Genomic DNA, 13935 nt, shown 5'->3' on the forward strand with positions numbered 1-13935 from the left:
GCTGTGGGCTCCTGTGCCCGGGGCTGTGCCCTCCTGTGCCCGGGGCTGTGGGCTCCTGTGCCCGGGGCTGTGGGCTCCAGTGCCCGGGGCTGTGGGCTCCTGTGCCCGGGGCTGTGCCCTCCAGTGGCCGGGGCTGTGGGCTCCTGTGCCCGGGGCTGTGGGCTTCTGTGCCCGGGGCTGTGGGCTCCTGTGCCCGGGGCTGTGCCCTCCAGTGGCCGGGGCTGTGGGCTCCTGTGCCCGGGGCTGTGCCCTCCTGTGCCCGGGGCTGTGGGCTCCTGTGCCCGGGGCTGTGCCCTCCTGTGCCCGGGGCTGTGCCCTCCTGTGCCCGGGGCTGTGGGCTCCTGTGCCCGGGGCTGTGCCCTCCTGTGCCCGGGGCTGTGGGCTCCTGTGCCCGGGGCTGTGGGCTCCTGTGCCCGGGGCTGTGGGCTCCTGTGCCCGGGGCTGTGCCCTCCTGTGCCCGGGGCTGTGCCCTCCAGTGCCCAGGGCTGTGCCCTCCAGTGCCCGGGGCTGTGGGCTCCTGTGCCCGGGGCTGTGGGCTCCAGTGCCCGGGGCTGTGGGCTCCTGTGCCCGGGGCTGTGCCCTCCAGTGGCCGGGGCTGTGGGCTCCTGTGCCCGGGGCTGTGCCCTCCTGTGCCCGGGGCTGTGGGCTCCTGTGCCCGGGGCTGTGCCCTCCTGTGCCCGGGGCTGTGGGCTCCTGTGCCCGGGGCTGTGCCCGGGGCTGTGGGCTCCTGTGCCCGGGGCTGTGCCCTCCTGTGCCCGGGGCTGTGCCCTCCTGTGCCCGGGGCTGTGGGCTCCTGTGCCCGGGGCTGTGGGCTCCAGTGGCCGGGGCTGTGGGCTCCTGCCACCCGGGCCAGGCTGGGTCGCGGGGGCCGGGGAGGAGGCCCTAGAAACGGGGGCGCCCCCAGGGGCTGAGCGTGCCGGGTCCTCGGAGTGAGTCCCGCCAGGCTCCGGACCGGACTCCGGAGGGGGGCCGGACAGGCGCTGGCTCTGCCGGGGGCGCTGGACTGCGGGTGCCCGTCGCGGGGCGGAGCGGGGACGCCTCCTTCTTTCTCCTCCTCCCCCCCTCCTCCTCTTCCTCCCCCTCCGCCTCCCCTCCCCCTCCCCCTCCCCTCCCCTCCCCTCCCCTCCCCCTCATCCTCTTCCTCCCCCTCCCCCTCCCCTACTCCTCCCCCTTCCCCTCCCCTCCCCTCCCCCTCCCCTCCCCCTCATCCTCTTCCTCCGCCTCCCCCTCCTCCCCCCTCCCGGACAAGGCTCCCGGCGGGGCGGGGCTTCTGGGGGCGGGGCCGCTGTGCGGGGCGGGGCCGCTGTGCGGGGCGGGGCCGCTGTGCGGGGCGGGGCTCCGGGCGGGGCGGGGCCGCTGTGCGGGGCGGGGCTCCGGGGCGGGGCGGGGCCGCTGTGCGGGGCGGGGCTCCGGGCGGGACGGGGCGGCGCCCAGGAGGAGCGGCGCCCGAGCCTGTGCTTCCGGCTGGCGGTCCCGCTGCGCGTCTGTCCGCCGCCGTCTGTCCGCCCACCGCGCACCATGGCGCCGGCGCCGCGGGTCCTGCTGCTGCTGCTGCTGCTGCCGCCGCCGGGGGGTGAGCGGGGTTCCGGGGGGTGAGCGGGGTCCCCGGGGGGTGAGCGGGGTCCCCGGGGGGTGAGCGGGGTCCCCGGGGGGTGATCTGGGGTCCCGGGGGATGATCTGGGGTCCCGGGGGGTGAGCGGGGTCCCGGGGGATGATCTGGGGTCCCGGGGGGTGAGCGGGGTCCCCGGGGGGTGAGCGGGGTCCCCGGGGGGTGAGCGGGGTCCCCGGGGGGTGATCTGGGGTCCCGGGGGATGATCTGGGGTCCCGGGGGGTGAGCGGGGTCCCCGGGGGGTGAGCGGGGTCCCCGGGGGGTGATCTGGGGTCCCCGGGGGTGAGCGGGGTTCCGGGGGGTGATCTGGGGTCCCCGGGGGGGAGCGGGGTCCCCGGGGGGGGAGCGGGGGCCCCGGGGGGTGATCTGGGGTCCCCGGGGGGTGATCTGGGGTCCCGGGGGTGAGCGGGGTCCCCGGGGGGTGAGCGGGGTCCCCGGGGGGTGATCTGGGGTCCCCGGGGGGTGAGCGGGGTCCCCGGGGGGAGAGCGGGGTCCCCGGGGGGTGAGCGGGGTCCCCGGGGGATGATCTGGGGTCCCGGGGGGTGAGCGGGGTCCCCGGGGGGTGATCTGGGGTCCCCGGGGGGTGATCTGGGGTCCTCGGGGGGTGATCTGGGGTCCCGGGGGTGAGCGGGGTCCCCGGGGGGTGAGCGGGGTCCCCGGGGGATGATCTGGGGTCCCGGAGGGTGAGCGGGGTCCTCGGGGGGTGAGCGGGGTCCCCGGGGGATGATCTGGGGTCCCGGAGGGTGAGCGGGAGTCCTCGGGGGGTGAGCGGGGTCCCCGGGGTGATCTTGGGTCCCCGGGAGGTGAGCGGGGTCCCCGGGGGGTGAGCGGGGTCCCCGGGGGATGATCTGGGGTCCCGGGGGGTGAGCGGGGTAACCGGGGGATGATCTGGGGTCCCGGGGGGTGAGCGGGGTCCCCGGGGGGTGATCTGGGGTCCCCGGGGGGTGATCTGGGGTCCTCGGGGGGTGATCTGGGGTCCCGGGGGTGAGCGGGGTCCCCGGGGGGTGAGCGGGGTCCCCGGGAGGTGAGCGGGGTCCCCGAGGGGTGAGCGGGGTCCCCGGGAGGTGAGCGGGGTCCTCGGGGGGTGATCTGGGGTCCCGGAGGGTGAGCGGGGTCCCCGGGGTGGTCTTGGGTCCCCGGGGGGTGATCTGGGGTCCCCGGGGGTGAGCGGGGTCCCCGGGGGGTGATCTGGGGTCCCCGGGGGGTGAGCGGAGTCCTCGGGGGGTGATCTGGGGTCCCGGGGGGTGATCTGGGGTCCCGGGGGTGATCTGGGGTCCCCGGGGGTTGAGCGGGGTCCCCGGGGGGTGAGCGGGGTCCTCGGAGGGTGATCTGGGGTCCCCGGGGGGTGATCTGGGGTCCCCAGGGGGTCAGCGGTGTCCTCGGGGGGTGATCTGGAGCCCCGGGGGGTGATCTGGGGTCCCCGGGGGGTGAGCGGGGTCCCCGGGGGGTGATCTGGGGTCCCGGGGGGTGATCTGGGGTCCCCGGGGGGTCAGCGGTGTCCTCGGGGGGTGATCTGGAGCCCCGGGGGTGATCTGGGGTCCCGGGGGGTGATTTGGGGTCCCGGGGGTGATCTGGAGCCCCGGGGGTGATCTGGGGTCCCCGGGGGTGATCTGGGGTCCCCGGGGGGTGAGCGGGGTCCCCGGGGGGTGATCTGGGGTCCCGGGGGGTGATCTGGGGTCCCCGGGGGGTCAGCGGTGTCCTCGGGGGGTGATCTGGGGTCCCCGGGGGTGATCTGGGGTCCCCGGGGGGTGAGCGGGGTCCCCGGGGGTGATCTGGAGCCCCGGGGGGTGATCTGGGGTCCCCGGGGGGTGAGCGGGGTCCCCGGGGGGTGATCTGGGGTCCCCGGGGGGTGAGCGGGGTCCCCGGGGGGTGATCTGGGGTCCCGGGGGGTGAGCGGGGTCCCGCGGGGAGGGGAGCGGGGGCGGCACCCCCGGAGCTCGCAGCCCCCGCCCCCCGCACCCCCTCCCGCCCCCGCGCCGCCCGGACTGACCCGGACCCGGACCCCGGGCCGCAGCCAGTCCTGGAGCTGGGGTGGGGGCTGTGGGCCCCGAGGTCCTGGGGGGGCCCGGGGCTGGGGCGCGTCTCCCCGCCTCCCTGGCCTCTGCTTGCGGCTGGGCCCGCCCTGCCCTCCGGCCGGCCGGTGCTCCAGATCCAGCCGAACCGCTCAGTCCCTGCTGGTGGAGGGAGGAGGGGGGGAGGGGGAGGAGGGGGGGAGGGGAGGGGGGAGGGGGAGGAGGAGGAGGGGGAGAAGGGGGAGGGGGGAGGGGGGAGGGGGAGAAGGGGGAGGGGGAGGGGGGAGGGGGGAGGGGGAGGAGGGGAGGGGGGAAGGAGGGGAGGGGGGGGGAGGGGAGGGGGAGGAGGGGGAGGGGGGGAGGGGGGGAGGGCAGGGGGGCGTCTGTGCTCCTCGATGGGGTCCCTGGAACGCCCCTGGGGGGGGCCTGCCCTGGCGGTGCATCCACAGGGCCAGGCTGGGCCGTTAGGTGCGGAATGGGCACCCCAGCGGGAAGCCAGGGAGCGGGGAGGGTGCTTCCTCAGGGGAAGGGCCTTGTTTCCTGGAGGGCTGGGGGCACCCGAGGGCCCAGGGGGGAACAGCAGGCAGAGCCCTGGCCGGTCCGAGGAGGCTGGGTCCGGGGAGGCTGGGAGAGCCCTGGCCGGTGTGTGAGGTCAGAGGACACTGGGCTCTGGGCCGAGACGGGGGCAGGGTTGTGTGTGGGGGGGGCAGGATTGTGGGGGGGGGGCAGGGTTGTGTGTGTGGGGGCAGGGTTGTGTCGGGGGAGGGGCAGGGTTGTGTCGGGGGGGGCAGGGTTGTGTGTGTGGGGCAGGGTTGTGGGGGGGGCAGGGTTGTGGGGGGGACAGGGTTGTGGGGGGGCAGGGTTGTGTGTGGGGGGCAGGGTTCTGTGTGGGGGGACAGGGTTGTGTGGGGGGGCAGGGTTGTGTGGGGGGGCAGGGTTGTGGGGGGGGGCAGGGTTGTGTGTGGGGGGCAGGGTTGTATGTGGGGGGCAGGGTTGTGGGGGGGGCAGGGTTGTGGGGGGGGCAGGGTTGTGGGGGGGGGCAGGGTTGTGTGTGGGGAGGGCAGGGTTGTGTGGCCCAAGGCTGGCCAGGGTGTTGCCGTCCAGCCTGTGCCCTGGGCCTGGGCGGCCGGGAGGAGGAGGCCTGGAGGCCGAGGGTGGGAAACGGTGAGTGTGGACGGCTGGGGCGAGACTGTTCTTCCAGACCCTCTGCCTCTGGCCTGCTCCGCGGGCTGTGGATGGGAGCCTCCGGCGAGTGACCGGGCAGGGCAGGGCTGAGGGTGGGCCTGGCCGGGCAGACCCACAGAAAGCTCAGCCCCGTCAGAGGCGGGTCCTCCTGTGTGCGGGGGGCAGGCGGGCTGGGCAGGGCTGTGTGGGGCGGCCCTCCTGGCCACGCTGAGCCGTGTCCCCGCTCCAGCCCAGGGCGACGTGTGCCTCCTGAACACCGGAGACAGCCTCTCCCCCAAGGCCTGCCCCCAGTTCTGCTGCGGCACCTGCGACCGCCAGTACTGCTGCCCCGACGTCCTCAAGAGGGCGGTCTGGAGCCAGGGCTGCGACCACCGCCTGGACAGGTGCGTGCGGGCGCCATGGGTGGGCCAGGGCCGCGGGCGCCCGCCCCTCCCGCCTCTCAGCCCTTTCAAGATGGTGGCGGACACCTGGCCGCGTCTGATTCTTTCTTATTTTAATTTTTTTTTGTACATCCTCACCTGAGGGTGTTTTCCCTTTGATTTTTAGGGAGAGTGGGAAAGAGAGGGAGAGCAGAGAGAAACATCCATGTGAGAGAAACACATCCACCGGCTGCCCTGGCCGGGAGGAGCCTGCAGCCGAGGTACCTGCCCTTGGCCGGAATCGAACCCGGGACCGCTGGCCCACAGACCGGGGCTCTACCCACTGGGCCACGCCAGCTGGGGCAGGCTCCAGTTATTAACCTGCTGCATTATTTTTCAGTCTTATGATAGAATGTTATCACTGCCCCAGCTTTTCTGCGATCTCCCTGATCAGGGCGTTTCCCTGAACGGCCGTGCCTGGTAACCCGTGTCTGCCCCCCCCACCTCCACATTCCTGTTCGCTGTAGCGTGTTTTCTGTTTGTGCCGTCTGGCCGGGCGATCGGACAGCTGTGACTGTGTGTGCCTGACGCGCGTTGGCAGAGGTGAAGGTGGACGTGGAGCTGGGGTCCCTCCGGGGAGGGCGGAAGTGGCCTCTGTCAGGGGCCCGGGCGCTCAGCTCGCCTGCTGATGGCGGGCCACCTGGCATCGGCAGGTGCCCCGGACTCACCTCCTGGATTTCCCTCCCAGCCTTCCCGCCCTGAGTCCCAGCTGGGCACTCCCCACCATTCCACTGAGGAAAGCGTGCACACTGGTTTTTAAAAATATATTTTTATTGATTTTAAGTTTAGAGAGGGAGTGAGAGAGGAGAGAGAGAAACGTGGATCAGCTGCCTCCCCACACACTGACTCAGGATTAAACCCAAAACCCGAGTCCACGTCCTTGGCCGGATCGGATCGGCCCCTTCGGTCCGCGGCTGGCACTCAGCCCACCGTGCCAGCCGCCGGGCGGTTGTTATTGTTAAATCTCGGCTGTGCCCGCAGCCTCTTCCGCTTCCCGTCCTGCTTCTTCCTTCCCTGTCACTTCTCCTCGCGGGGGCTGTCCTGCGATGGCGGTGGCGTTGGCTCCGAGCTCCTCGGACCCTCTTCGCACCTGCCCTTTGGGGGCCTGCACAATTTTTCCCGCCTTCTTGAGTTTAATCCCATCTCACCATTGAGGTTCTGTTCCTTCATGATTTATTTAGCCCCCGGGGTGTGTTTTTTTTTTTTAAATTTAATTTAAATATTTTTGTACCAGATTAATTCGTTTCCCAAGGTCTGAGTTATTTTCGGCATTTTTTTAAATACTGTGGCATTGAACTCTTCTATTACTGATTTTTTAAAAATATACTTTATTTTTTTTTTTCGAGAGGAAGGGAGAGGGATAGAGAGTTAGGAACATCAATGAGAGAGAAACATGGACCAGCTGCCTCCTACACGCCTCCCCCCCCCCCCCCCGGGATGTGCTCCCAACTAAGGTACATGCCCTTGACCGGAATCGAACCCGGGGCCGACGCTCTATCCACCGAGCCAAACCGGTCAGGGCCTGTTACTGATTTTTAACTCCACCCCACTGTGTCTGAGAAGGGACTTCAATGTCCGCTGTCTCCTCAGATCTGTTGAGATGGGGGTTATGGTCTCACGCGTAGTCTGTCCTGGGGAAGGTCCCGTGTGCACGTGAGAAGAACGCGTGGCATATGCGTGGCTTCGTCCCCCGAGACCCTAGGAGCGAGCGAGCCACCCGCCCTCCGGACGCCGGGCGCAGTCCCGTGGCTCCCGGCGTGTTCCGTGTGCTGAGGAGGTGCGTGTGCCCTGGCCTGTGGGGTTGGCCGTGCTCATCACAGGCTTCCTCTCCGCACCCGGCAGCATCCAGAAGCACCTGGAGGAGGCGGCCGCGTTGCTGGAGAAGTCGGACTCGCTGCTGTCCGACGTAGACACTGACCCGATGCCGGGGTGAGTGCGGGGGGCTCGGCGGGCGCGGGAGGGCGGCGAGGTCTGGGAGGAGACAGTCATTGGGGTGTGCCCCCTGGAAGCGACTCTATCCTTAGGCTGGGGCGTTGTGTCCTCCTCGGGGGCGGGGCTGGGAGTGGCCGAGGTGGGTTGGCGTTTGGAAGGCCAGGGGAGGGGTTCGGGTTGACTCGGACGGGCGGGTGCACTGAGCGGGAGACAGTGATGGGTGGTGGTGGTGGGTGTATCGGGATGGGCCAGTGGCCTGGCTCCCCTGCACATCCCGGGAGGCCGGGCAAACCACCCCCCCTTGTCACCCTTTGTTCTCTTTTGCCATAAAATCCGTCATCCTTTCTCTTCTTGGGGCCACTTCACCCTTTTAGTCTTGGCATTCCATGAAGCCCAGGAAAACCGGGAAGTCCATGGTCACCCATAGATCTATCTCTCTCTATCTATCTATCTATGCATCTATCTATCTGTTTTAAACTAGAGGCCTGGTGCATGAGAATTCATGCACTGGAGTGGGGGGACCTTCAGCCCAGCCTGCCCCCTCCCACAGTTCGGGAACCCTCAGGGGCAGGAGGCAAACTGGCCATCAGGGAAGGAATGCCCCATCACACCTCTGCTGCTGCCACTGCCGGCAGTGCCAGCCTCCGTCGGCCTGGTTACCGGAGCCTCGGTGGCCCTGGGAGGCTGGGAGCCGCCACCTGAGGCTTGTCTGCACCTCGGCTGGCCCTGGATGGTTGAGCACTGCCATCTTGTTTGTGTTGCCATCTTTGAGGGAGTGGCAGTTAATTAGCATATTCCTCCTTATTGGCTGTGGGTGCCACCATCTTTGCAATGGTGTGAGGGTCAATTAGCAGGTCCCCTCTATTAGGATGTTTTTAGTGATTTTATTGAAGGGAGAGGGACAGAGAGATTGAAACATTGATGGGAGAGAAATCGGTTGGCTGCCTGCTGCTCAGCCCCCACTGGGGATCGAGCACGCAGCCCGGGCATGTGCCCCGACACCCACATTTTAAATCTCTCATGTTTGGGCCTTTGAGCCACAAGTCTCTCTGGTGTAAAAGATACACCAGCCCTGGCTCATTTGGGTCAGTGGATGGAGCGTCAGCCCGCAGACTGAAGGGCCCCGGGTTCGACTCCAGTCAAGGGCACGGGTCTCCGGCCCCGATTAGGGCGCGTGCAGGAGGCAACCAGTGAATGTGTCTCTCACATCCGTGTTTCTCTCTGTCTCCCTCCCTCCCTTCCACTTTCTAAAAAAAAAAAAAAAAAAAAAGTCAATGGGAAAATAGGGTCCGTGAGGGTTAACAAAACAAACAAAAAGACACGCTAGACTGAGTGAGGTCCGAGAATCTGGGGATGGAGAAAAGCTTTCTGATCAGGCTCCTCGCGGGCAGGCCCTTGTCCAGAAGAGGCTTCTCTGGTTTTGTTTTCTTTCGGAGGCGGAGCGGGGAGAGGGCGGAGGGGGAAGAGGGTGGCAGCCGTGCTGGGCTCTGCGGGCGGCACCGGCTGTGGCTTTAAGAGGCTCTGCTTCCGGCCTCCGACGTCAGGGGCGCGGGTTCGGGTTCGCTTTCCTTTTCCCCGAAGGCGAAGGCGGGGAGGGGGAGGAGAAGGGGGAGGAGGGGGGACGGGATGGGGGAGCGGGGAGTCCGCGCAGGACGCCGTTAGGGAGCGGCCATGGGGTGAGAGGGCGTGGGCACCGCGTGAGTGTGTGTGTGAATGTGAGTGTGTGTGTATGTGTGTGTGATTGTGTGTGTGATTGTGTGTATGTGATTGTGTGTGTATGTGAGTGAGTGTGTGTGATTGTGTGTATGTGAGTGTGTGTGTATGTGAGTGTGTGATTGTGTGTGTGAATGTGAGTGTGTGTATGTGAGTGTGTGTGTATGTGTGTGTGATTGTGTGTATGTGAGTGTGTGTGTATGTGAGTGTGTGTATGTGAGTGTGAGTGTGTGCGGCGGGGGCTGAGCGCGGCCCGCCCTCCGGTCGCTGGTCTGGGGAAGTGTCCCCGCTCCGGCCGCGGGCGGGCGGGCACCCACTGGGCCGTCCTGCGGGCGCGGGGCTGCGGGAAGGGCCGCCCTCCGTCCCCGGCGGTGACCTCCGCCCCGCGGCTTCCTGGGAGGCCGCTCTCCGCCGGCCGGCGGCCTCCCGCCCCGGAGGCAGCCCGCGTGTCCGCCGGGCGGGGAGCCCAGGGGCACCGGGACCGCCCGCCGGGCTGAGCCCGCAGCGAGCGGGCTGCTCCCCGGGCCGCGGCTGCCGGCCGGGACCTGGCCCAGCTGGGTTTTGGCTTAAACCAGGGCGCCGGCTGCGGTCTGTGCCCACGGCCAGGCCGGGGGCCGCGGGGGACGGGGCGTGGCCGGGGGCGGGGGGCGGTGCGGGGGGGACGGAGGGGACGCACGGAGCCCGGGCGCGGCGCTGGGACCCGCAGCCGGGCTGCCGGGAGGAAGCGGCGGTTCGGGCTCAGCCACACGCCCGGAAGCGGCTCTGCCCGCGGCCCGGCGCGTCCTCCCGCGGGAGGGGTGCGGGGGCGGGCCCTGGCCCGGCGGAGGCCCCGGTCACACCGGCTCTTCGGCAGGTTCGGGGCCACCATAGCCATCGGCCTGACCATCTTCGTGCTCTTCATCGTCACCATCATCGTGTGCTTCACCTGCTCCTGCTGCTGCCTCTACAAGATGTGCTGCCGCCCGCGCCGTGAGCACCGCCCCCCCGGCCCTGATTGGGTTACGCTGGGGGAAGGGCGGGGCCAGGGCGCCCGGGCCCTGATTGGGTTACGCTGGGGGAAGGGCGGGCCAGGAGCTCCCGGGCCCTGATTGGGTTACGCTGGGGGAAGGCGGGGCCAGGGCGCCCGGTCCCTGATTGGGTTACGCTGGGGGAAGGGCGGGCCAGGGCGCCCGGGCCCTGATTGGGTTACGCTGGGGGAAGGGCGGGGCCAGGGCGCCCGGGCCCTGATTGGGTTACGCTGGGGGAAGGGCGGGCCAGGGCGCCCGGGCCCTGATTGGGTTACGCTGGGGGAAGGGCGGGGCCAGGGCGCCCGGGCCCTGATTGGGTTACGCTGGGGGAAGGGCGGGCCAGGAGCTCCCGGGCCCTGATTGGGTTAGCTGGAGGAAGGGCGGGGCCAGCCGAGGCCCTGACGAGCTTCTCTCCGCAGCGGTGGTGACCACCACCACGGCGACCACCGTGGTGCACGCCCCGTACCCCCAGCCTCCCGCCGTGCCGCCCAGCTACCCCGGGCCGTCGTACCAGGGCTACCACCCCATCCCCCCGCAGCCAGGGATGGTGGCAGCACCCTACCCGGCGCAGTACCCACCGCCTTACCCGGCCCATCCGGCCCATCCCGTGGGCCCGCCGGCCTACCACGAGACCTTGGCTGGTGAGTACGGGGCCAGCTCTGACCCCCGACCCCCGCTCCCGCGGTGCCCGCGGCTCATCTCTTCCGCTCTGTTTGCAGGGGATGCAGCCATGGCCTATCCTGCCAGCCAGCCTCCTTACAACCCAGCCTACATGGACCCCCCGAAGGCCACCCGCTGAGCGCAATGCAACTCTGGCTGCCACTTGATACGTGGTGTGTGTGTGTGTGTGTGTGTGTGTGTGTGTGTGCGCGCCGTTTGTACACTTGTGATGACAAGGTGGGGACACTCCCACCAGAGTTGCTGGAACCGTGCTTTGTTCTCTTCACTTCAAACCGTGCTTCCTGGAAGTCTCAAGCAGAACTCACAGAATGGGGAGGCCTTCTGTGGGCAGGGAGCACCCTGGCTCGGGTCTGCAGTGGCCAGCCCTTCCCAGAGAGCTGGGAGGCCGGCAGGGGCTGGGCCGGCTGGGCTGGGTGTCCGTCCCCTCGTTCCCTGGAGCCAGGAGCTCCTGCGCCCTCCGGAGACCGTCTGGAGCCACTCCCGACCCGGTGCTGGCTGCCTGGCCCCCACCCATCGGACAGGGTGGTCTCTGTCCACCCACACACTCAGGTGTCCTCCCCAGTGTCTGTTATTTTTAGCCAAGCTTTTTTTTTTTTTTTTTTTTTGCCTCTTTTCTGTTTTTAAATGTTGCTGAGGCTGAAACCCCTGGTCCTAGAGGGACACTGCCCAGAGAGGGACCTCCTGCCCTGACAGTTCCTGCCTCCCTCGCACCTGCTCCTGGCCCTAGCTCCGCTGTCCCGGCAGCGGGTCCCGGGGGCTGCTGGCCCAGATGCCAATACCTCGGCGTCCCGTCCCTCTGTCTCTGGATCTGTCTCCACTTTGTACTGTTGTACTGTTGATGCATCTGAGTCTGTTTATAATAAACGCAGAAATTTGGAGCTTCTGGCCCTTCTTTAAAGACTTGAAAAGATTGATTTTTAGAGGATGGGAAAGGAACGTCAATGTGGGAACAAATCCTCTGGCTGCCTCCTGCATGCTCCCTCCCTGCTGGGGATCCAGCTGGCAGCCCGGGCATGTGCCCTGACCGGGAGTCAGACCAGCAGCCTTCTGGTGCCCAGGCGGTCGCTCAGCCAGCTGAGCCGCACCGGTGCAGCTGCCTGGGGAAATGGGCCGGTACCGGTTCTTTCCAGCACTTGGACTTCCAGGTTTTCCCTGCTAGCATTGGGCTCAGGTGTCTGACCTTCCTGCTAGGGAGGATGGACAGAGGGACATGGATGTGCCGCCCTCTGCCCTCCGGGGGCCTGAGCGGGCAGAGGCGGCGAGGAAGTGGAGGCACGCAGGCACTCAGGCGGGCGTCTTTATTGTCAGGCTGTCCTCAGCTACTGCTCAGGCGAGCCCTGGGACAGCCCATACAGCACGGCCAGCGCCACGGTCAGCAAGGCCAGCAGGCTCAGGGGGGCCAGCAGCCCCTCCCTGGGCGAGGCCCCGGGGCCCTTCCCCGGAGGAAGGATGCTGGCCCCAAGGCCGGGACCGGCGTGCCTGGCTCTGCCCAGGAGTGCAGAGGCCGCGGCGGCCGGAGCCGGGGGGGCCGTGGCCCCGTACATGGGCTCCACGGCACTGAAGGGCCTGGCGTGGGCGTCCACCCACCGGAGCAGGGCCCGGGGCCTCCACTGGCAGACGCCGAGCAGGGCGAGGACGTCGCCCTCGGCCGTGTGCGAGTCCGGGGGCGCCTGCCCGTAGAGGCGGGCGTAGACGTTGCCCAGGCTGTAGCTCTTCCGCGGGCCCGGTGCCAGTGCCGGCTGCTCCAGAGCCTTCAGGGCGGCGATGCTGTCCACACAGAAGCCCCCGTCCAGCGCGCCGGCGAGGCCCAGCGCGGCCAGCTCCGCCCGCAGCAGGGGGAAGTCGTAGCGGTCCCCGTTGTGCGCCACGAGGCACCAGGGCTGCGGCTGGCGCCGCAGGAAGGCGCGGAGCAGGTGGGCCAGGTCGGCGTCGAAGCGCTGGCGGCCGTGCGCTGCCAGCGTGGCTGTGCTCAGGCCGGTGATCTCGCTGGCGGCGGGGCTGCAGGCCTTCCCGGGGGCCACGCACAGGGAGAGCTTGTCCACCACGCGGGGCGGGGCGGGCGCCGCGGGAGGCCGCTGCGGGGCCGGGGCGCTCTCCAGGGCACACCTGTGCACGGCCAGCAGGCACAGCTCCGTGATCTTGGGCTGCGAGAAGGGCAGGCCGGTGGCCTCCAGGTCCAAGAAGACGAGGGTCTGCATGGGGCCTGGGGGCGGGGCCTGCGAGCGCATAGTGGACGCTGCCGGGCCTGGGAGGACAGAGGGGGGTGAGGCCCAGGGACGCGGTGGAGGCCCAGGGACGCGGTGGAGGCCCAGGGAGGGGGTGAGGCCCAGGGAGGGGGTGAGGCCCAGGGACTCGGTGGAGGCCCAGGGAGGGGTGAGGCCCAGGGACACAGTGGAGGTGGAGGCCCAGGGACGCGGTGGAGGCCCAGGGACGCGGTGGAGGCCCAGGGAGGGGGTGAGGCCCAGGGACGCGGTGGAGGCCCAGGGAGGGGTGAGGCCCAGGGACGCAGTGGAGGTGGAGGCCTAGGGATGGGGTGGAGGCCCAGGGATGCGGTGGAGGCCCAGGGACGCAGTGGAGGTGGAGGCCTAGGGACGCGGTGGAGGCCCAGGGAGGGGTGAGGCCCAGGGACGCAGTGGAGGCGGAGGCACCACTCTGGCCCCGCACAGGCCCCATCAGGTTGCTGAGCCCCAGGACCCACCATCAAGGCAGGAAGCCAGAGGGGCAGGTGGTGGCTTGTGGGATCCGCACTCCGCTGGGGGAGGGTTTCTCCCCGAGTACCCACCCAGTCTGGGGGTGGCCGGGGTGGGAGTGGGGGCGCGGAGTCCTTGGCCTTCCCACCCGGCCCACCTCAGGGTCCGCACTTACCACGCGCAGGCAGGCAGGTGGGTGGCAGTCACTCGCACGGCACACCGCACACCGCACACGTTCTCGCTGCTGGCCCGGAGGCGGGAAGTGAAACTTAGCCGGAGCCCGCCTCCAGCTGGCGTGCGGCTGGGCCCGCCCTGCTAGTCAGCCTGTCTGGTTCCTCTGTGCCAGCACCCATGCCGCCCAGAGCTCCCGGCCCCGTGACTCCACAAGGCCTCAGACCTACAGCCGTGCCTGCTGGCTGGCACAGCGCACCCGTGAGAGCAAGCCAGGAGGCCGGGCAGAGGTGCCAGGCTGCGGGGAAGGCCCTCAGGGGCCTCAGCTGGCACTTGGCTCCCGCCTGAGCCCTCCCCAGGCAGCCCCGCCTCGCTGTACAATGGTCTCTTCCCAGGGCTCAGCCCGGGGCCATGACTCAGGACGACTCCACAGCAGGCAGGGCTCCCTCCTCCGGCAGCTGTTGCCATAGGGACGCTCCCGGAAGGAGGACCCAGCCTTCCCTGTGTCGCACTCCC

The 13935-nt window shown here is 69.3% G+C and overlaps 2 protein-coding genes across 5 annotated transcripts; one reads left to right on the plus strand and one right to left on the minus strand.

Annotated features, from left to right (window-relative positions):
• Positions 1-1408: 1408 nt before the first annotated feature.
• On the plus strand, positions 1409-11436 carry SHISA5 (shisa family member 5). Of its 4 annotated transcripts, XM_045579621.1 has the most exons (7): positions 1440-1573; positions 5036-5189; positions 7068-7154; positions 9724-9839; positions 10297-10439; positions 10473-10518; positions 10597-11436. In XM_045579621.1, the coding sequence occupies exons 1-7, from the start codon at positions 1519-1521 to the stop codon at positions 10674-10676; spliced, it is 681 nt and encodes a 226-aa protein (XP_045435577.1). In that variant the 5' UTR covers positions 1440-1518; the 3' UTR covers positions 10677-11436. The 4 variants fall into 4 exon arrangements, with proteins under 4 accessions (XP_045435578.1, XP_045435577.1, XP_045435576.1 ...); XM_045579620.1 differs by having other exon boundaries at positions 1441-1573; positions 10297-10518; XM_045579622.1 differs by lacking the exon at positions 5036-5189 and having other exon boundaries at positions 1409-1573; positions 10297-10518.
• Positions 11437-11841: 405 nt separating this feature from the next.
• TREX1 (three prime repair exonuclease 1) lies at positions 11842-13930 on the minus strand. Its single transcript, XM_036432353.2, has 2 exons — positions 13424-13930; positions 11842-12803 (listed from the first exon to the last, which is right to left on the minus strand). The coding sequence occupies exon 2, from the start codon at positions 12784-12786 to the stop codon at positions 11878-11880; it is 909 nt and encodes a 302-aa protein (XP_036288246.1). The 5' UTR covers positions 12787-12803; positions 13424-13930; the 3' UTR covers positions 11842-11877.
• Between the last annotated feature and the right edge of the window lie 5 nt (positions 13931-13935).

The sequence above is a fragment of the Pipistrellus kuhlii genome, unplaced genomic scaffold (genome assembly GCF_014108245.1).
Source record: "Pipistrellus kuhlii isolate mPipKuh1 unplaced genomic scaffold, mPipKuh1.p scaffold_m20_p_11, whole genome shotgun sequence".
NCBI classification, from domain to species: domain Eukaryota; kingdom Metazoa; phylum Chordata; class Mammalia; order Chiroptera; family Vespertilionidae; genus Pipistrellus; species Pipistrellus kuhlii.

Excerpts from the sequence above, each read along its gene's own strand:
- TREX1 (XM_036432353.2), bottom strand. The coding sequence starts at position 12,786 with ATGCGCTCGCAGGCCCCGCCCCCAGGCCCCATGCAGACCCTCGTCTTC.
- SHISA5 (XM_045579620.1), top strand. The coding sequence starts at position 1,519 with ATGGCGCCGGCGCCGCGGGTCCTGCTGCTGCTGCTGCTGCTGCCGCCG. Across the intron at positions 1,574-5,035 it reads GCTGCTGCCGCCGCCGGGGG|CCCAGGGCGACGTGTGCCTC; the intron begins GTGAGCGGGGTT and ends TCCCCGCTCCAG. Across the intron at positions 10,519-10,596 it reads CTACCACGAGACCTTGGCTG|GGGATGCAGCCATGGCCTAT; the intron begins GTGAGTACGGGG and ends CTCTGTTTGCAG.